The 21975-nt window shown below is 43.4% G+C and overlaps 5 protein-coding genes across 5 annotated transcripts; 2 read left to right on the forward strand and 3 right to left on the reverse strand.

Moving 5' to 3' along the window:
• The first annotated feature begins 7881 nt into the window (after window positions 1-7881).
• Window positions 7882-9357, forward strand: LOC145450065 (trans-1,2-dihydrobenzene-1,2-diol dehydrogenase-like). The gene has a single exon (XM_080328543.1). It carries the CDS (start codon window positions 7946-7948, stop codon window positions 8939-8941), a length of 996 nt encoding a protein of 331 aa, XP_080184669.1. The 5' UTR covers window positions 7882-7945; the 3' UTR covers window positions 8942-9357.
• Window positions 9358-10409: 1052 nt separating this feature from the next.
• On the reverse strand, window positions 10410-13614 carry LOC145450061 (uncharacterized). Its single transcript, XM_080328538.1, has 4 exons — window positions 12564-13614; window positions 12318-12503; window positions 11843-12003; window positions 10410-11777 (listed from the first exon to the last, which is right to left on the reverse strand). Exons 1-4 carry the CDS (start codon window positions 13612-13614, stop codon window positions 11589-11591), a joined length of 1587 nt encoding a protein of 528 aa, XP_080184664.1. The 3' UTR covers window positions 10410-11588.
• Window positions 13615-13635: 21 nt separating this feature from the next.
• LOC145450064 (palmitoyltransferase ZDHHC16A-like) lies at window positions 13636-15002 on the reverse strand. The gene has a single exon (XM_080328542.1). It carries the CDS (start codon window positions 15000-15002, stop codon window positions 13839-13841), a length of 1164 nt encoding a protein of 387 aa, XP_080184668.1. The 3' UTR covers window positions 13636-13838.
• A 128-nt stretch (window positions 15003-15130) lies between these two features.
• LOC145450063 (enhancer of mRNA-decapping protein 3-like) lies at window positions 15131-16876 on the reverse strand. The gene has a single exon (XM_080328540.1). The coding sequence runs from the start codon at window positions 16682-16684 to the stop codon at window positions 15350-15352; it is 1335 nt and encodes a 444-aa protein (XP_080184666.1). The 5' UTR covers window positions 16685-16876; the 3' UTR covers window positions 15131-15349.
• Window positions 16877-17083: 207 nt separating this feature from the next.
• Window positions 17084-21972, forward strand: LOC145450066 (tRNA wybutosine-synthesizing protein 5-like). Its single transcript, XM_080328544.1, has one exon. It carries the CDS (start codon window positions 20668-20670, stop codon window positions 21601-21603), a length of 936 nt encoding a protein of 311 aa, XP_080184670.1. The 5' UTR covers window positions 17084-20667; the 3' UTR covers window positions 21604-21972.
• The last annotated feature ends 3 nt before the right edge of the window (window positions 21973-21975 follow it).

Genomic DNA, 21975 nt, shown 5'->3' on the forward strand with positions numbered 1-21975 from the left:
TATCGTGTACGACGTACGTACATTAATATATCAATTCACCGAAATGCAGAGTTGCAATTGGCAATATGACGTCACTTGACGGCATAGTTTCACTTTCGCGTTCACACAGAACATTTCAAAAAGGTTCAAGTTCACACGAACCTGAACCTTTTAGAGATTCATCCCATCCCTAGTACGTGGGGAATCCGATTTCTAGTTCCTTGGCGATTTTGAGGGTTTTCTGGTGCCCTGGCTCTTATAAAATATAATACAAATACATGTGTGTTGAATGGCACTGTTTTAGTGCTATAGGTCTATATACCCGATGGCATCAATGTTCTCTAGCTTCTTCGGTATATTCCAGTGATTCTCAACCTTTTTTCCACCGCCGTCTCCTCTCAGACATTCATGGTTGCCGCTTCCATATTTAAGCATTGTACTAAAGACGATGCGGTAAAGGTCGAAGTATGGTCGCTCATGCCGGGTTTTGACTTGACCTAATTAGAATTATTTCGCTCATGAATCGCGCCCAATGACCACTCAACTATTTATCGAACTAATAATTGTATGTACTATTTTCGGGATAAAATCAAGGTTGATATTCCGAGCGCAGGGTAGGGGCCATACCTATCAGATCGAACCCAATGTATAGTCTATATAGCGGCTAGGATATAGCTTAGGTTCTACCCGACAGGTAAAGCCCAGGGGCTCTCAGCCTATTCTTGGTCGTATAGGCCTTTTCCGGTTTGAAAATGTGTTGTGGCCCACCTCTTATCTTAGAGTTATAATCTTGTTGATTGCGTGGTAATCGACAGCGCCGATATGCATATTTCTCTAAAATATGCGCATATTTCTTTACTGATGAGTGATGATATTAAAATCTAGGCATAATGGGGCATGAAATCGCGCGAAGCGTGACAGAATTTTCCAAGTTGAATAAATATCCACTAACAAACGACCAACAAAATAATATTGGACCCCTACGATCTCCCAATTGGGGGTTTCGGTGTGGCAGTTACAGCCCTCGTAGATCATAGGCTAGAAGTCCTGAATATTATTCTGATCGCCCGCTGCTCCATTCGCATCGCGAAACACGATGATCAGATCCCGGCATCCACTGTGTAATTGGGACTTTAGTTCCACTGTTGTGTGGAATAATGATCATTCTGGACCAGCTTCGAACAATACATTGGTGAATGGGGTACTATACAGCAAAGTATCTGCGATTTCAGCTTTAATCCAATGATAAAATCAATTCATACGACTCTTACACAAATATCAGTGCATGGTCGCGGTGCTGTATCATTTCTGACTCAAAAGGTCCCCGTAATGTAGAGAAACCTGAATCGTGATTTAATAATACAAATAAAATACAACAAATTCAAAAGTCCGCGTTTACAGTTGAATCTCTGGAATTCATCAATCCTCACAACGCATACATACGGTTAACGATATATTACGACTCAAGTAAATGGAGCATAGAAATAAGTGAACTTGTATCGTCGTTACCGCGACTGTTTTAGCAGCGGTTCATAAGTGCATTGAACCAACCAATCATCATCGTCAATTTCATTGTTCGCGATCAAAGTGTTGCTCTACTTATTCTTGCTAGCTTGGTAACAATATGTTCAAGTGAAAAGCAAAGCCGGTGGCCCGCGAGCATTTCGAATGTTTGAATCCGGCCCGCGACGTAATTTTGAGTTTGACAGCCCTGGTTTACAACGCAGGATATTTGTGGCCAGATAGTTATTGTTTTTAGTTGCTTGCTGATGCTGTATAGTAAAGCGATGCAGTGAAGGAATATGAAATTGCTATAGTTGTTGAAATTTACGGACGGGTGATCAGAATAGAACCCCGAGGAAGTATCTGGCAGATGTTCAGTACGTTATCGCAAAGTATTCGAAGAAAGAGTGCGACTGTGATTCCGATTTTTGAAGACACAACTGTCCAGCATTTTGGCATATTAATATTAAATGATGAAGATTATGCTTTTGGAGATGCTGACTATCCACTGAGGACTTACTTATTCACGCCACTATTATGGCCAAGAACATTGACCGAAAAATGTCACTATTGTTTTCATACATAATGTTACCCTTTCTGGCATAGAGCACAGTGCTTTGGGTGTTGAAAAAATATCTCGCGCATTGCCTATATTCAAGGAAGAACCTCAGAATATAATTGTGACAATAGCCTGCCTCTGCCTTCACAATCTATCAATTCAGACGAGGAAGATGGAGCTGAATTTGATGAAATACTTCAAATGGAAGCGTTGAACGCACTCGCATGGTGTCGACTCCTACAGACTACACCAGTGGTTCCCAACCTTTTTTGGCTCATCGCCCCCTTTTCAAACTCCACGCCGATCATCGCCCCCCAAATATGGGGAACCGAAGAATGGGCATACAGACTGAAATCACCGGCGAGTTGACTAAGAAAAAAGGTCAACTTTTCGGCTCGACCGCGAAATTTCACTTTCCCAGCTAAATTTTGGTGAGCTGAGTAACAAAAAAGGTGATTTCTCCGACTTGATTCCAAAAGGACCATAACAGCACTTCGTCAGCCCCCAATACGTTGGTCTTGACCCCCCCTCCATAGGGCGATAAAGCAAACTTCTGCACCCCTCATACCCAACTCCCCCGATACCTCTTCACCGCTACTTCTCAGCACAAATTGTTGGACTCATTAGTTAGTCGGCTTAATTCGTGCGAAGCGCGAAAAATTTCCATCGGTATGATTGAATCGGTCAATATGATCGGGAATTGCATATATATTTCTATCAATTTCTTATCCTCTCTCTGCTCATGTATTCAGATTTACCGGTAAAGCTGAGTTAGGTGTCTTGGAAAATGTAGGGCCCGTAAATAATAATTTAACATATTCGGGCGAACCCGTGGGTATAATGACTTCGTTACGTAATGACATTTTGTGGCCTGTCTGCTATGCCAAAAGATATTCAAATCGCCCATACGTACTAAACTAAAAGATTCACACGAGTTGAAATTGGTATGTCTGCACAGGCAATTAATTTTTCTCTGCGAGATGGCATAATTTTGTGGGGTTCTGATTGCCAGGACAGGAACATTTGGCGCCAGCCATTTAGGCGCATATATACAATTAAATATATATGTCTATCGTATATATATCGAAGTCGGTCAGCATAAAGGCAGGCCTTTTCCCTAAGGTTTTCGCGTTCTGGCCCACTTCTCGGAGTCGCATGTTACATGGCCTGAGACTATACATATCTCTTGGTGCGACATGGTGTGACTGATGCCGAGATGCCCATTTATATAACTCATGCATATTATTTCTTGGAGGAAGGGTATCCAATAAGTAAGAAATATGAGACCAAGAAAAGGCGCGCAGCGCGGAATTTTTTTGAAAAAGTTGCCTAAATTTCCACAATAATTATTGTTAATTCACGAAAGAATTGTGGGCCTCCTTCGATCTCGGGCCCCCATCCCAATTGGGGTTTGGGTGTGGCAGTTACGGTCATGGACGCCAATATAGCCATTTCAACGCGCCATCGCCCCCTATCGCCCCCTTCGTCCGTTTTCGCCCCCCTATCGCCCCCTTGGCTATTTTCGCCCCCCTGGACCGACAAATCGCCCACGTTGGGAACCACTGGACTACACAAATATTTGCATGACAACGCATGATCTTGAGATTTCTCCTAGCTAGCATTCATGAATATTCTTGTTTGCAATACATTTGATTACACTCCAAAACATACTTGTGCTTTATTGCTTGCGACACGTCAAAATGAGGTAAAATGTGCATTATGGCTGTATTAAGTAAGTTCAACCTTATAAATTTGCGACACGAGATAGCGAAGTTATTGGGGCGTGTTCGGCCTATGATGCCATTCAGACATTTTATCTGGGGCGTGTCGGCCTGAGTTGACACTCAGACATCGTGTCTGCGGCGAGTTCGGACATCATGTCTGGGGTGTGTTCGGCCTGTGCTGCCAATCGGACATCGTGTCTGGGGCATGTTCGGCCATTCAAACATGGTGTCTCGGCTGTGTTCGGACATTGTGTCTGCGGCGACTTCGGACATCATGTCTGGGATGTGGTCGGCCTATGATGCCATTCACACATTATGTCTGGGGTGTGTTCGGCCTGTGATGCCATTCGGACATGATGTCTCGGGCGTGTTCGGCCTGTATTGATACCCGGACATCGTATCTGGGGCGTGTTCGGACATCATGTCTGGGATGTGGTCGGCCTATGATGCCATTCACACATTATGTCTGGGGTGTGTTCGGCCTGTGATGCCATTCGGACATGATGTCTCGGGCGTGTTCGGCCTGTATTGATACCCGGACATCGTATCTGGGGCGTGTTCGGACATCATGTCTGGGATGTGTTCGGACTGGGTTAGCAGCACTAGAAAGTCGTGCCTGGTACTGTAACTGACTTTATAGTGAATATAGCGACTATCCTTATTTCTGACATGACTATCCTCATTTCTGACATGACTATCCTCATTCCACACATGAGACTATCCTTATTTCAAACATGACTATCCCTATATCAAACATGGCTATCCTTATTTCTAACATGACTATCCTTATTTCAAACACTAGACTGACCTTATTTCAAACACGACCAACCTTATTAACATCGTGTCTGGGGGGTGTTGGGACTGTGTTGCCAATAGCACATCGTGTCTGGGGCGTTCCGACACCATGTATGGGTTGTGTTCGGCCTGTGCTGCCAATCGGACATCGTGTCTGGGGCATGCTCGGCCATTCAAGCATGGTGTCTGGGTTGTTTTCGGATCTGAGTTGACGTTGACACTCGGACATCGTGTCTGGGGCGTGTTCGGTCCGTGTTGCCATTCGGACATGGTGTCTTGGGCGTGTTCGGCCTGTGTTGATACTTGGACATCGTGTCTGGGGTGTGTTCGGCCTGTGTTGCTATTCGGACATGGTGTCTTGGGCGTGTTCGGCCCGTGTTGATACCCTGACTTCGTATCTGGGGCGTATTTGGACATCATGTCTGGGGTGTTATCGGCCTGTGTTGCCATTCGGACATGGTGTCTTGGGCGTGTTCGGCCTGTGTTGATACCCGGGCATCGTATCTGGGGCGTGTTTGGACATCATGTCTGGGGTGTGTTCGGCCTGTGCTGCCAATCGGACATCGTGTCTGGGGCATGTTCGGCCATTCAAACATGGTGTCTCGGCTGTGTTCGGACATTGTGTCTGCGGCCTATGATGCCATTCACACATTATGTCTGGGGTGTGTTCGGCCTGTGCTGCCATTCGGACATGGTGTCTTGGGTGTGTTCGGCCGTGTTGATACCCGGACAACGTATCTGGGGCGTGTTCGGACATCATGTCTGGGGGGGGGGTGTTCGGCCTGTACTGCCATTCACACATGATGTCTAGGGCGTGTTCGGCCTGTGTTGATACCCGGACATCGTATCTGGGGCGTGTTTGGACATCATGTCTGTGGTGTGTTCGGCCTGTGCTGCCAATCGGACATCGTGTCTGGGGCATGTTCGGCCATTCAAGCATGGTGTCTGGGTTGTTTTCGGATCTGAGCTGCCATTCGGACATGGTGTCTTGGGTGTGTTCGGCCGTGTTGATACCCGGACAACGTATCTGGGGCGTGTTCGGACATCATGTCTGGGGGGGGGGGGGTGTTCGGCCTGTACTGCTATTCACACATGATGTCTAGGGCGTGTTCGGCCTGTGTTGATACCCGGACATCGTATCTGGGGCGTGTTTGGACATCATGTCTGTGGTGTGTTCGGCCTGTGCTGCCAATCGGACATCGTGTCTGGGACATGTTCGGCCATTCAAGCATGGTGTCTGGGTTGTTTTCGGATCTGAGTTGACACTCGGACATCGTGTCTGGGGCGTGTTCGGTCCGTGTTGCCATTCGGACATGGTGTCTTTTGGGCGTGTTCGGCCCGTGTTGATACCCGGACATCGTATCTGGGGCGTGTTCAGACATCATGTCTTGGGTGTTTTCGGCCTGTGTTGCCATTCGGACATGGTGTCTTGGGCGTGTTCGGCCTGTGTTGATACCCGGACATCGTGTCTGGGGCGTGTTTGGACATCATGTCTGTGGTGTGTTCGGCCTGTGCTGCCAATCGGACATCGTGTCTGGGGCATGTTCGGCCATTCAAGCATGGTGTCTGGGTTGTTTTCGGATCTGAGTTGACACTCGGACATCGTGTCTGGGGCGTGTTCGGTCCGTGTTGCCATTCGGACATGGTGTCTTTTGCGCGTGTTCGGCCCGTGTTGATACCCGGACATCGTATCTGGGGCGTGTTCAGACATCATGTCTTGGGTGTTTTCGGCCTGTGTTGCCATTCGGACATGGTGTCTTGGGCGTGTTCGGCCTGTGTTGATACCCGGACATCGTGTCTGGGGCGTGTTTGGACATCATGTCTGTGGTGTGTTCGGCCTGTGCTGCCAATCGGACATCGTGTCTGGGGCATGTTCGGCCATTCAAGCATGGTGTCTGGGTTGTTTTCGGATCTGAGCTGCCATTCGGACATGGTGTCTTGGGTGTGTTCGGCCGTGTTGATACCCGGACACAACGTATCTGGGGCGTGTTCGGACATCATGTCTGGGGGGGGGGGGGTGTTCGGCCTGTACTGCTATTCACACATGATGTCTAGGGCGTGTTCGGCCTGTGTTGATACCCGGACATCGTATCTGGGGCGTGTTTGGACATCATGTCTGTGGTGTGTTCGGCCTGTGCTGCCAATCGGACATCGTGTCTGGGACATGTTCGGCCATTCAAGCATGGTGTCTGGGTTGTTTTCGGATCTGAGTTGACACTCGGACATCGTGTCTGGGGCGTGTTCGGTCCGTGTTGCCATTCGGACATGGTGTCTTTTGGGCGTGTTCGGCCCGTGTTGATACCCGGACATCGTATCTGGGGCGTGTTCAGACATCATGTCTGGGGTGTTTTCGGCCTGTGTTGCCATTCGGACATGGTGTCTTGGGCGTGTTCGGCCTGTGTTGATACCCGGACATCGTGTCTGGGGCGTGTTTGGACATCATGTCTGGGATGTGTTCGGACTGGGTTAGCAGCACTAGAAAGTCGTGCCTGGTACTGTAACTGACTTTATAGTGAATATAGCGACTATCCTTATTTCTGACATGACTATCCTCATTTCTGACATGACTATCCTCATTTCTGACATGAGACTCACCTCATTTCTAACATATTTGTCCTTATTTCAAACCAATCGAACCAACCCTGTAGGATTCGCCTCGTCTCCTCAACTCAACATTGACTGAGAATTGCGTAATGACGAGCTCGCTCAACCATGACCTACCTGCATGTCTAAAAAGAACAGGGGATAAACAGATGGAAATCACCGATCCGATAAATTTCGATGGGACATGGAATTATAATAAATTTTAAGCATAATTTGGATATGCATATGAAATTTTTCATCATTTGTAATCTTCAATGCGACTTTTGAACAAATTCCAACCATTACCGAGTTTGGACTTCGGACGTGGATTTAAAAATGATACCAAATCAAATATAGATGTTAATCTAAAATCCCTGATTGCTCTAGCTAGTTATAATTACTAAATTCAACATATATCTATCTATTCTATAAATCCATTATCCAACGACGAACAATGTTATCCGCAAGAGGCAAAATGAGAACCAACACCCCACGCTAGGGGTGCGAATAGCGCAGTGGATTCTTCCATCAGCTACTGCACGCTTCGTTGGTTACTGCAAGTGATTCGTAATGTGTATGCTCTGTGCGTGCATTGTGCACTGCACCTTTGGCATTTCCATACTATACGGCAGGGATATATAGATAGGAGTTCTAGATATCCTTGCTATACGGTAACCGTGTAATAGTTCACGTGTGACTAAGCAACATAACAGTAAGTAAATGTAGACCTGTATGCAGTTGCGCTAATTTGCTTATGTTAACATTCAGTTCAGAAAGTAACTAAATAATTCCAGACATCGATATGGCACTGCGTTGGGGAATATGTGCTACTGGCAAAATCTCGACCGATTTTGCTGCGTGTTTGTGTGCCCTGCCTGACAGTGAGCATATTATCACGGCTGCTGCGGCTTCTTCTCTTGAACGCGCCCAAGACTTCTCTGAACGATTTAAAGTAACCAAAGCCTACGGATCGTACAGTGATCTGGCAAAAGACGAAAATGTGGACGTCGTGTACGTTGGCTCCATTAATACGAAACATACCGAACAAATAAAAATGATGCTCAACGGAGGGAAGCATGTTTTATGCGAGAAACCCATGTGCCTGACTGTAAAAGAAGCTACAGAGGTCACTGCGTTGGCTACAGAAAAGAATCTCTTTCTCATGGAGGCAGTGTGGAGTCGTTTCTTTCCAGCCTACCAAATGGTTAAAAAGTGCATTGCTGATGGTGAAATAGGGCAAGTGAATCACGTTCAAGCCACGTTTGGTATAAATGCTCGTACTGTGAAAAGGCTTTTGAGTAAGGATATGGGCGGTGGTTCTATATATGACTTGGGAATTTACCCGATACAACTGGCTCAATTCATATTTGATGAAGCTCCGTCACAAGTTGTAGCTGGTGGTTTTCTGAATCAAGATGGGGTCGATGAAATGGCTGCGATAACTCTCAAGTATTCTGAAAGAAAAATTGCTTCTCTCGCATGCTCTTTTCTCACCAACATGCCAAATGAAGCATGCATATCTGGATCTAAAGGGTACATAAGAATCCATATGCCATTTTGGTGCCCTACCAGGATCACTGTCAAAGACAAAGTTTACGATTTTGAACTGCCGGAAGTACCCTTCGAGTTCAACTTCATCAACAGTGCGGGTTTAACATATGAAGCCCAAGAAGTCCGTCGATGTATATTGGAGAAAAAAACACAAAGCCCGGTTGTACCTCATTCAACCACTCTTGGATTTGCTGAAATTATAAGGAAACTGAGGAACGACTTGGGATATAAACTCGACGAAGACTAAAAAACTGTGAAGGACCTAATGATTCGATTGTGTCGGGAAATAAGCTAGTGCCATTGTCTCATTCTGCGGCGGTCACCACAAAGTTCAATTATGCGTGGTTTGCAACAACATCAATCACTTATAATTGCAGTTCTTGGGTTTATTCATATTATATGCAGCTAGGTACCCAACTACCCATGGCCCCTCTGAGGGTCCTTGAAGCCTTGTCTCCAGTTCTGATATTAAAATTTCACTCATCTTTTCCCTGTATGCCCCTTTCTCTGGAGTTCTGTATAGACCAGTGATTCCCAAGTGCGGCCCTGAGGGCCGCATGCGGCCCCCAGCTAGCCTTCTTGCGGCCCCCATAAAATATTAGGAAATCGAGTTGTGACAAAAAATTAAATTTATATTTATAAAATACACTAGCTTGGCTTGGAGTCTGGAGTTTTTAATTAAGACTGCAGGGAAGTCGTGAGTAAACTGCTATCGTTACGTCCATTTGAACGAGCAGTGGCTATAGATATAGGTAAAGACAGGACTGTAACTGCCGCACGCCAAACCCCCAATGAAGGGAGGGGGGGCGAGCTCGAACGGGGCTCAAAATTATTTCGTGAATTAGCATAAATTATAGACGCAAGTATTCATAAATTATAGAGTATTTTTTGGAAAATTTATGCATCTTTTTCAATTTTTTTTTTGCTGTAGGCGTGATTTCATGCTGCCAAATATCTTGATTTTTGGGTACTCATCCCCAAGAAAAAATGTGCAAGATTTATAAAAATGGGCATTGGGCATATCGGCGTTAGCTTTAACCGCGCCACGACGCACCAAGCGAGAAAACCTTGGCCGAACAGGACTGCCTTTATGCTGACCGAAAACGTCGTTATATATACAAAATACTGTCACTGTCTTGGCAATCTTAACCTCACGAGACAAATACCATCCCACAGGGAAAAATTATATTCCAGTGAAGAATTACCAATTTGAAATCGTGTGCGTCTCTTAGTTTAAGAGCCTGTTTGGGCGATTCTATATTTTTTTGATATAGCAGACAGGAGGTCACGAAATAACATGTTACGGAATCATACTAATGGGCCCTACAGTTTCCAAGACACCTCACTCAGCTCTAACGGTAAATGTGATTACGTGAGCAACGAGGACAAGAAATTGATAGCAATATATATGCAATTCCCGATCATATTGACCGATTTTATCAAGAATTATCGAAAATTTTCGCGCCTCGCGCTGGCTCACTTAACAGTACAACTAGTTTCGTGGGAAAAGCGAATGAGGTGATAGGGATAGGTTTATCACCCTGTGGGAACCCTACTTTTTTTTTGGGGGGCGGGGGGCTGACGAAGTGCTGTTTCGTTCCCGCCAACGGGTATCTACGTCCGAAGATGTTTAATTATTATTGAGGAGCCCTACCTTTTCAAGCACACTTCCCTCGGCTCTACCTGTAAAACTGATTACGTGAGCAGAGACAGGATAAAAATTGATGGCAATATATATGCAATTCCCGATCATATTGACCGATTCAATCATGAATTACAGAAAATTTTCGCGCTTCGCGCGTCTCGGCGATAAAACCTGTCTCTCTAAATCGCCCCGAAGGCAGCATAATTGGTAGTCCTATAGCTCACGACTGAAGCGTCCGCATAATTTGATAGGTCCAGTCTTTATCAAAAGCTAGTTTCGCACTGATTACAAAAATGCAAATTGGAATCTCGCCAGGGCAATAAAACTACTCCGAAATAGCCTCCAAAGGTCGACTGTTCTGAATGGCCAATGGCGTCAAGTGATTGATCGGAACAATGCCAATTTTCATATTTTGATGACATTTGGGTCCGTTTAATTGCCCTGGTATTCGTGCGGCCCCGACCGTGCTATGAAATTCTAAATTTGGCCCTGACACCGAAAAAGTTTGGGAACCACTGGTATAGACACTGTATTAACAGCTACACAGTGAAGACTAAAAGCAGCATCATCCAAATGCGCCCAACACGCTCTCGACTATCTACTTCCAGTACATACAATTGTAAGGTGTCCGGTCAATACCGAGAATACTATTACCGAGAATGCTAATACCGAGAAGGACAATACCGAGATCGTACGTTACCGAGAATGGACATTACTGAGAATGCAATATATGCAATGCAGGCATGTTATGCATCTGAACAGGTCGTGTGTGTGCATCAAGGTGTTGCCACATTCGGTATCGATTCTCAGGTATAAACTTTTCGACAACGTCCGTTAGATTAAGCTAGATTCTAGGCATTGGCTATTCTCGGTAATGTCCATTCTCGGTAATGTCCGTTCTCGGTAATGTCCGTTCTCGATAATGTCCGTTCTCGGTAATGTCCGTTCTCGATAATGTCCGTTCTCGGTAATGTCCGTTCTCGGTAATGTCCGTTCTCGATAATGTCCGTTCTCGGTAATGTCCGTTCTCGATAATGTCCGTTCTCGGTAATGTCCGTTCTCGATAATGTCCGTTCTCGGTAATGTCAGTTCTCGATAATGTCCGTTCTCGGTAATGTCCGTTCTCGGTAATGTCCGTTCTCGATAATGTCCGTTCTCGATAATGTCCGTTCTCGGTAAAGTCCATCTCGGTAATAGCATTCTCGGTAATAGTATGGAACCTAATTTTAAAGCCCCAATATAACTCAAATCACATCATTGAAACTGGTTCAACACCAATCAACCGAAAAGCCTGATCCATCACACGTTTGGCAGCTCTCATCAAAAGTATCCGGGCTGACACGGTGGGGATCAGATGAGGCAAACCTTCGACCAGAATATGATGACGTGAATAGTAAGCGCTGATAGATCGGCAAAACTGGTGTAGGTATTCAGTCAACTAAAACATGAATAGACAATATTGTTACCTCACCTATTTATGGCATTTATAATAATAATACTTACATGGTGGCAGTTTAATACGACATTGTGATTTTCAAAAACGGGAATTGTGTTATCAATAACATCGTTGAATGGCCATAGATAGTCTATGAGCAACCGCCACTCAGCGTCTTCGCGAAAGCAATTGTAATCCAAGTGTTCTATTGCAACATCAGGGTAATAACCTGCAATAGAAACTTGCGAAATATGCACAATACCATAGAATGATGTGCAATTGTGCAGTACAAGTATTCAAGCTCTGTGATATCAAGTAGCAGGTGAGCTACATCACCTGCTACTGAACATGCACCGGCACTGGGCAAACATACAGCTGTGTCTGGAATCACAAGTAGAGATGGGAAGTCTAGTTAGGTGCAAGGACATCTAGGCCACGTAGGAGTTAATTGGATGGCGTGGGCTAAAATCTAGTTTTACAGATGATTAAGAAAACTAAACCATAGTGTAGCTGTCATGTCACACCACAAGGAAACACGCATACCTTGGTTTACTTTTGCAGAGAATGCTTGCAGAAGCATGCAAATTCGAGAATAATTGTACAATATGAAGATGGCGTCGGTCGACAATCGATTTTCAAGCTTAATCTGACTTTTGCTACAATTTTTCAGGAATTCCAGCCTGAGAACTGCCGCTCGCATTTTCTTGAATACATTGTCCCAGTCATCTCCTGGAATTTCAATTTGATGTAGATAGCAACCTGAATGAACACTTCAAACTTGCAGCTCACCATCAGTATTTTCTTGCAGTTTAGATTCGAAGGACTCTTTAATTTGTTCTCTCCTCATATCGAGAAAATTAGAGAGAGTAATATTGGCAGCGTTACGAACTCCCGCATGGCAAAAATATTTATCGTCTTGACCAAAATCCACAGGATTGTCACGCTCACAATCCTTTTGCCACGCATAGAATAATTGAGTTTGCTGAACCACCACAGTGTTAGTTTGGTTACAAATATGAAAACATTGCACCTTATATTTTAAAGACTGGGACACCTTTTCCCTACATCCAAAGCACGTTAAGTTCTTATAATTGTTGATGACTTTTGAAGCAAAAGCCGTAGTCATCCTACTGTGACGCAGCGCTTGTAAACATTGATAAGCTTCGTCGGACTCCTGTATACAATCAGAAAAGTGAATTGGAATAGTTGTAGTTTGTTTGGGAGTTTCCTCACGGGTAAGACTGATGAAATTCAGGTTCATATTGAGACTGGAAATGATATCTTGAAAGGTATCGTTATCTTCACTATCCTTGGATAGAAATACTCGACAGGTGTTTGAAAAATGTCGTTGCATTACTTCACAGTAGAATAGGCTTCTCAAGTCGTGTAAGGTAGGCTTCGCGTTCACGTGACAAAACAAAATATATTGATCTTGAGAAGTAGGCTGCGATGCTGACGACAGATTCAACACTCTCGGTAGTATATACGAGAATGCTTTGTACTTATCCACATCAAGAATATATCCTCTGTCATTTTTGCTCCAGGATTTCAATGGAATTTCCCATACGCGACTGCCTTCGATTAACAGACACAGGGATTCATTCAATCGAAGCTCGAAAGCTTTCCCTTCGTCATCAATCGCAGCATACCTTTTCTCAAGAATCGCTAACATTGTCTTGATAATTTGGAAGTCGCCTTTCTTTCTCAAATCTGCATGTCGCGTTCTTTGCACAAAGCATTTGTTGCATGTTAAGTCGACACCATAGTTTTCATTGAGTAATTGAAGAAGCGTGGTTGAAATTCGCTCACAAAAGCTTTGCCTACTCAGTACATCGTCCATGACTCAAAAAAAACATGTATCTCTGAGAATGAAATATCAAAACACTGAATAGGACGATTTTTCATGATTACAACAGAGCCTTGAGACGCAACTTGAACAAAACACGAGACGAATGTATCTCTTCAACACTGAAAATATTACCAATCAAAAATAGCATTGCATTGTATACCATATCGTAAAAATAATACATGTCAGTGACAGCGATCATACAATATGAATTCAGTTCATGAACTAGCGATCGTAGAGTGTAATTGATCTTTATAATTTGCAGTTAAATGGTCCTCCCATGTAAGGCCATCTCCTATCGGTGGCATAACTTTTGGGAGAACTACGTTAAAAAGGAACGATTTGGCATCTTTGAATTGAAGAATCGTACCCCAGTTCCGTAAAAATCCCAAATGATATGGATTTCTGTAAACAGATCCAAGTTTTCTCGCTTTTTTATATTCCTTGTCGTTTATAAGTTTTTCAATGCTAGTTTCTCCTAAACTAATCAACCGGAACTGGATAACTGTCAGAGTACCCAATGCCGCAGTAACGGCCATGCAGAGTAGCCATAAGAACACGACGTTCGTTCTGAAGGAAGCGCTTGAACCAGAACACATGTCAATTAAATTCGATTGCAACGGAAAAACACCATCATTTTTATACTTGTCACTTACAAGATGAGACATCAACGATCTTTTCTCTGATGCATTTTGCATACTAACTACTTCGAAGTCGGGATTTGAATACAGACTACCAATCCAGTCTTTAGCACCTTGTAGCTTGGTTGAAACGTGGAAACAATCATAAAAAGCAGACCATGTCGTAGTGGTTACAAAAAACGTGCCTAACCACATGAATATGCAAAATGATATAAAATACCGGTGATTGAAATGGCCGACACAGTTGTTGATCCACGGGCAATGATGATCCATTTTCAAAATACATGTTTGGCATACACTGCAATGATGCGTTCTAGGAGGTTTCGGCAAGATACATTTCTTACAAACGGACGTCACGGCTCTATCAGCAGCCTCCTTAGGAGGTTGACCCGGATCTGTGGTGACAGCTTTGTAATAATGGAACACAATCATAATCAGTAAATAGTGACCATACAGTATAGTGATCATGGCGTATATCAGCGAATGCTGATCAAGCAATATGGGAATAACAATTACATAATATGTAATCACAACATATGATATCAAAACAGATACCAAAAGTACAAACATAAAGCCGAACCATCTTGACATAAAGTCAACAACGGTTATGACAGGTTCAAATATAAGCTCAGTATATGTGGAGTAACTGTTAAATGTTAGTGACAAGTAACATAATTTGACATATCGCAGTCTTCTTTTCAACCAATAACAGTCTGGGCATTTCAGAAATATAACTTTCATTTCAATCCTGTACAGATGGTGGTCCACTTCAACAATCTTCTTACAAGGCTACCACTTAATCAGAGATTTTCAGATCATTGTAGCAAAAATTTATACAACACTATCCGTGGGTTATACAAAGGATAGAATCTAGAGAAAAGTAAAAAAAAGTTGACAGCAAGTTGTAATCATATCATTTTGCTACAACATGAAACATAGTGCACAAATATAACATTATGGACGTCGTTCTAAGTTCACCATCAGTAAGCTAGGACAGCATGTACTCTGTGGCAGTCACAGACCCTTAAAATGAATCATTAAAAAGTATTAGTCATGTATAAAATACAGCATAAAACCAACACGAAACATCACTTATTCCGATTCAGGCGCAAAGATGACTTTCCACAAAACGGTGATTGATATTGTATGCCAACTTTTTCAAAAGCCCGCACAGGTATCCCCAAATCGACCATATACAAGGTGCCGTATTCGACAGGGAATGAAAAAGGCAACCCTGAACAAATAGACCACTTGATATGCAGATCAGGTGATGACTCCGAAGGTGGTGAGAGACACATTAGCGGAGCCCTGTTTTCATTACACCACTGTACCGCATGCCGATACCACGATTGTTGGGATGAAATGCCACAGTCATCTTCATTCATGGCGGATAATATCAAGTCAACCGGGGTCACGGGAAGTAGGGAATAATCATTTATGATCACTGCATTCGTTAAAGAAATCAATCTCAGTTCCTCTTGCAAATTGGGATGAATCTTGACAAAATGGGGTAAAAATACAGTTACTTTCACATTATGATTGGACAAGTGGCGAGCTGTAGCAATACCCTGCGCCCCAGTACGATGGGGTCCACATATAACAAGCACAGATGGAGGTTGATGAGAGTTTTTAGGGTGAAGGCGATTGGTACCTCCCAGCAGCGAGAGGGACATCAAACTGGCATTAGCACCAAATATTTCAGCCTGTCTATCAGCACCGAATCCCATCAACTCCGCAGCGTGTAAAATCTGCTTCAACGTATCATGGGAGATGGTGGGAACGACAAGACCAGCGTCGGTGTAATATTCTTCGATGCCAGTACCGCGAGGCTCATTTGTGATTATTTGCCGGTAAACAACAGGCCCCTTTTGTAATACAAACTCATCATGCTTGTATTTTTCTTCCACTTTTCTCCTTCTGTGCTTCGAAGGTGTCAGGACTTCACCATCACTCCCGGAATTGATTTCTTGGTAGACAGCGGCTTTATCAAAGAGAGCAAGGTTTTTTGCGAAGTCAAACTCTTCCATCATATCCGTAACATCAGTACCAAAGCACTCATCGTCTTTCTTGTATAATCCTTTCTTAAATTTAGGATATTGCTTCCGTGATGAGTTGAGTTTCAGGTTGATAGGCGATTCTCTGGGCTCATCGCTCCTACTTTCAGTTCTCTTTTTTTCTTTCTTAGAGGGTGTGCTCTCTTCTAGCTGGTTCGATTTCTCCAGCAATGCATCTATGATGATAATCTCAATGATATCAGAAGAACGGAGAGTTAACTCAGTCTCTGTTAGTTTGATTCCATTTCGGTATGGATTTGAAATAGTTATTGTCTGCGACTTTTGATCAACCTCTTTCACAACACCTTGACAATGTCCTACAGTATTTCTGCAGTTGATAGTCACCGTAGATCCAATGTAACCTGCCATAATCCCATAGAGGTACGTGCTTCAACACAGTATGTACCAATTACCAATAGTGATCAAATTATGTACGGTACTATTACAAGTGTACATAAATATTAGCAATATCTAGCTAGGCGATGGAAAAGATACCTTCATACGAACTGTAATTGACAAGTTTCATTCTTAGTTTCATTACGGCATGCCGCACTCCGCAGAAAGAAGTGGCTACTGACATTAGCAATCAGTCGAGGCATAGATTTCATAGACAACTTGTGAATCTCTGAAACCAGAACCCGTTCCCTCGAGAAAAAATACAACCTTTATAGATTCCGTGTTTTAACATGACGTCATCATTTGCTTACTCGACTACGATCCGCACTATCACACGTGCTCTGTCGATTTCGATGAGCGATGGTTGTTGTCACATGTTAGGTTTTTTCCAAATGCATTTTCGTCGTTTCAGGTTATCTTAGCCGCTATTAGTAGTTATATATATATTATTTCGACTTATGATTAGTTACGGTCGCTATAGCTAAAAATTGATACTGTAATATAAGGATTGCGCGATTCTATTACTTATTGATTGCTGTATCAGAATATTGACAGCAGCCTACTCAGTTCAGTTCGGCTTATTAGCAATTTTTATCAGTTCAATACACCACGAAAATTGCGATACAATGAATAGATAGGAAGGTGTCGAAACGACTTGGAGCTTCCCATGACATGCCGCCCTATTTCTTGTCGCTTTCTTTTTCTATACTATCTTCTTTACTTTCATTCAGTGTGCATGCCTCCTCTTTACATCGCCTAGGCCAGTGGTTCCCAACCTTTTTCGGTGGGAGGGCCAAATTTAGAATTTCAGAGTACGACCGGGGCCGCACAAATACCAAGGCAAGGAAAGGAACCGAAAATAGTCACCAAAATATGAAAATTGGCATTGTTCCGATCATTCGCCTGACGCCATTGTGTTGCCGCGCTCCCGTTGTTCAGAACAATCAACCTTTGCTGGTTATTTCGGAGTAGTTTTATTGCCATGGCCAGATTTCAATTCGTATTTTTGGAATCAGTGCGACACTTGCATTCGATAAACCCTGACATATCAAATTATTCGGACGCTTGGGTCGCGAGCTATGGGACTACAAATTATACTGCTTTTTGCCGGCTAAGCAGTACGCATCTCGGCGTATTCAATCGTGAGTCACTTGCTGCACATCTATCCGTAAATTAGTTATCAATACCCAGGGCCGTAACAGCACTTCGTCAGCCCCCCCCCCCGAAAAAAGTTTCTCTTGGGCCCCCCAGGGTGATAAACAGAACTTCGAAGCCCCCAGAACCCCTCAAGCTAGATGGCTGTTTCCCGCTATTTATCATCATCATCATCATCATCATCATTGGTTTATTAGCAATTTTATCAGTTCAATACACCACAAAAAATGCGATACAATGAATAGACAGGAAGATGTCGAAGCGACTTGGATTTGTCAATGGAATCGGACACCCACCTTGGCCTAGGCGTAGTAAAGAGGAGGCATGCACACTGAATGAAAGTAAAGAATACAGTATAGAAAAAGAAAGCGACAAGAAATAGGGCGGCATGTCATGGGAAGCGAGATCGATAGGTCAGTCGTGGTCCGGTAATCTTGAGGATGGACTGTATTTATTTAGTAGTAATTGCTTGTATTTCGACTTGAATGTGGACATGCTCGTCGACTGTCGGATGGCCGGCGGGATACTGTTCCACACATCAGGTCCGGCATATTTGATGGAGCGATGATCTTTTCGGTCGATCATATGATATTTGGACGACGTGGACGCGCGTGTGTTGTACTTGTGCGCTTTTGATTCAGAGGTAAAGAAGTCATTGAAATATTCGGGGCAACGACCGCAGTGAAACTGATACATAAACTTGGCGATTTCTAGTTTCCGCATATCTTCTATGTTTAGGACGCCGAATCTCTTCAGCAGCGACTTATTGGATGGGCAGCCAGGCCCCTTTGGGGCCCTAGCTATGATTCGGAGCACTTTATGCTGTAGTTTCTGCAGTGGCTTGAGTGCAGTTTTACTGGCAGCCCCCCAACAGAGGATGCCATAATGTAACTTCGATTGGATTAAGGATTTAAAGAGTATCAGGAGAACCCATGCTGGCATGAAGCGCCCAAGGCTGTAGAACAGGCCGCACTTCGGTGATAATTTAGTTTCTAGGGACTGAATATGACTCTTCCAGGACATGTTCGAGTCCAGTAAAACTCCGAGATATTTGGCATTATCTGTGTTGGAAACGGGCTGACCAGCGATATTAACATCTAAATCGGGTGTCCGTTTGAGGCACCTTATCTCGACTAATCGCGCGAAGCGCGAAAAATTTCTATAATTCATGATTGAATCGGTCAATGTAATCGGGAATTGCATATGTATTGGTATCAATTTTTATCCTCTCTCTGCTCACGTAATCAGATTGACCGGTTGAGCCGACTGAGTTGTGTTTGAAAAGGTAGGACCACTCAATAATAATTAAACATCTTCGGGCGTATACCCGCTGCCAGGAACGAAACAGCACTTCGTCAGGCCCCCTAAAACACTTAGATCTTGAGCTCCCGTAGGGTGATAAACCGACCCCCCGTGCCGTTGTTCGCTTCTGCCACGAAATCTGGATCCCCGTTTAGTGAGTCAGCGTGGAGCACGAAAATGTTCGATAATTCAAAATAAAATAGGTCAATAAGATCGGGAGTTGCATATATATTGCTATCAATTACTTTTCCTTTCTGCTCACGTAATCAGATTTACCGGTAGAGCTGAGTGAGGTGTCTTGGAAATGGTAGGGCCCGTAAATAATAATTAAACATAATCGGACGGGCGGACCCGTTGGTACGACTTCGTTACACGATGTTATTTGTTATTTCGTGACCTCCAGTCTGCTATATCAAGAAATATAGAATCGCCCAAACATACTAAACTAAAAGATGCACACGATTTCAAATTGGTAGTTCTTCACCGGCATATAATTCTTCCCTGCGGGATGGTAGCCTATTTGTCTCGTGACGTTCAGATTGCGAAGACAGGAACATTCGGCGCCAGTCATTTAGGCGCCTATGGTAAATTATACCTATATGTATTTTGAATATACATAACGACGTTTTCGGTCAGCGTAAGGGCAGTCCTTTTCGGCCAAGGTTTTCTCGCTGCCGATCGTTCTGGCACACTGCTTGAAGTAATATGTTACATTGCCTAAAACTATATATGTCTTCGTGCGTCGTGGAGCGGTAATGGCCAACGCCGATATGCCCACTTCTATAAATCTTGCGTATTTTATCTCTGTCGAAGAGTACCCAATAATTAAGGTACTTGGAAACTTGAAATCGCGCGCAGCGCCAAAAATCTTTGAAAAAGTTGCATAACATTTCATAAAATACTCTATAATTTATGCTAATTCACTAAATAATTTTGGGCCCCCTTTAAGCTCGCTCCCCCCGATTGGGGGATTGGTGTGCGGCAGTTACGGTCCTGTCAATACCTATATCGATACCTATATCTATAGGTACTGCCCGTTCAACTGGAAAGTTAGGGCACATTGCATTGAAACAGCAGTGATGTAATCTTAGCAGTCTACTCACAACTTTCCTGCAATCCTAATTGAAAACTCCAGACTCCAAGCCAAGCAAGAGTATTTTATAAATATATATTTTTTTTCATAAATCGATTTCTCAATATTTTTGTGGGGGCCGCAAGAAGGCTAGCTGGGGGCCGCATGCGGCCCTCAGGGCCGCGGTTGGGAATCACTGGCCTAGGCCAAGGTGGGTGTCAGATTCCATAGACTACCCCTTGTCGCTTCGACATCTTCCTGTGTTTTCATTGTATCGCATTTTGTGGTGTATTGAACTGATAAAATTGCTAATAAACCAATGATGATGATGATGATAAATCAGACACCCACCTTGTTTACTCGTCATTTGATTTGAACATCATCTTCCCCCAATGATATTTATACTATAAATACGCTTATTTGACAGATGAAGTGTCAAGTAGATATAGTGGAAAATTGTAGTAAGGATACTTTCATCAACCTTTTACAACCAAAGCGACGGCCATGTGTCATCAAGGGGCATGATATAGGCACTTGCAAAGATAAATGGACGGTCGAGCATTTATGTAAAGCTGGTGGGGATACCATAGTAAAGATTCACGTTTCCGAGCTGCCCCAAATGGACTTTCTGACAAAAAATTATTGTTACAAAACATTGAAATTCGGGGAATTGGTGAAGCGAGCGGCGGAGAAGCGGCATAACGATTATTTCTTTTCTGAAACCGAATACTATTATTTGAGATCTCTCGGAGTTGACGCAAGACGGGATGTTGCAGATATTAAACAGCAATTTCCTAGTCTTGCTGACGATATCAATTTCCCAGATTTTTTTCCTGAAGACTCGTTTTTTTCAAGCGTTTTCCGAATAGCGTCGGAGAACATGCAGCTATGGACTCATTACGATATAATGGACAATCTGCTTATACAAGTCAAAGGTCGTAAGCGTGTTGTTCTTTTTCCTCCAACAGATGTTGAATGTCTTTACCTTGACGGCGATAAGTCAAAAATTATGGATATTGATAAACCAGATACGGAAAAGTTTCCTTTGTTTTCGAAAGCCAACCGCCATGAAGTTTTTCTTGAGGCCGGTGATATCTTATTTATCCCTGCTCTTTGGTTCCATAATGTTGTTTCATTAGAATTTGGTGTGGCAGTGAATGTATTTTGGAAAAATTTACAACCAGAATTATATGATAAAAGAGACCCATATGGGAACAAGGATTTGGTTCCTGCAAGTAGAGCAGCGGATTCTCTGCGTCATGCAATGAAGTTGCTGAGTTCTTTGCCTGATGAATACAAAGACTTCTACGGCAGAAGAATGGTAGAATCTATAAAATCCCAAACTTACAATAGTAACGCTTAGCACTATCATCTAGGGCAGGTATCAGCGGCCTTGTTAAACGGCATTCCGACACCTCCAAGTTGACCAATATGGTGGACCCGAAATCATGTCCTATAAACATTCTTCAATGTAATCAGGATAACAATTTCAATTCACAAAGTATTTTCCATTGTTTTTCGGTGTCACAGATTCAATGCGATGTAAAGAGCAAAATAAGGAGACCTATTTCTGCAATTACTGATGGTTACTATTTAATCGAAGTTGCAGAATTATAGGCATCCGGGATATGTCTCATCTTGGAGCAATAGTTTTTATGTATTGTTGCATATGTTATATCGTATACAATTTCCAATTCGTGCATCTATGATTCTTTTGTGTATTTTACCTTAGCCT

Source organism: Botryllus schlosseri, chromosome 11 (genome assembly GCF_051294905.1).
Source record: "Botryllus schlosseri isolate E-star chromosome 11, Bs_hap1, whole genome shotgun sequence".
In the NCBI taxonomy this organism is placed as follows: Eukaryota; Metazoa; Chordata; class Ascidiacea; order Stolidobranchia; family Styelidae; genus Botryllus; species Botryllus schlosseri.

Excerpts from the sequence above, each read along its gene's own strand:
- LOC145450065 (XM_080328543.1), top strand. The coding sequence starts at position 7,946 with ATGGCACTGCGTTGGGGAATATGTGCTACTGGCAAAATCTCGACCGAT.
- LOC145450061 (XM_080328538.1), bottom strand. The coding sequence starts at position 13,614 with ATGGACGATGTACTGAGTAGGCAAAGCTTTTGTGAGCGAATTTCAACC. Across the intron at positions 12,504-12,563 it reads ACTGCAAGAAAATACTGATG|GAGATGACTGGGACAATGTA; the intron begins GTGAGCTGCAAG and ends TTGAAATTCCAG. Across the intron at positions 12,004-12,317 it reads CTCTGCAAAAGTAAACCAAG|GTTATTACCCTGATGTTGCA; the intron begins GTATGCGTGTTT and ends TTTCTATTGCAG.
- LOC145450064 (XM_080328542.1), bottom strand. The coding sequence starts at position 15,002 with ATGAAAGTTATATTTCTGAAATGCCCAGACTGTTATTGGTTGAAAAGA.
- LOC145450063 (XM_080328540.1), bottom strand. The coding sequence starts at position 16,684 with ATGGCAGGTTACATTGGATCTACGGTGACTATCAACTGCAGAAATACT.
- LOC145450066 (XM_080328544.1), top strand. The coding sequence starts at position 20,668 with ATGAAGTGTCAAGTAGATATAGTGGAAAATTGTAGTAAGGATACTTTC.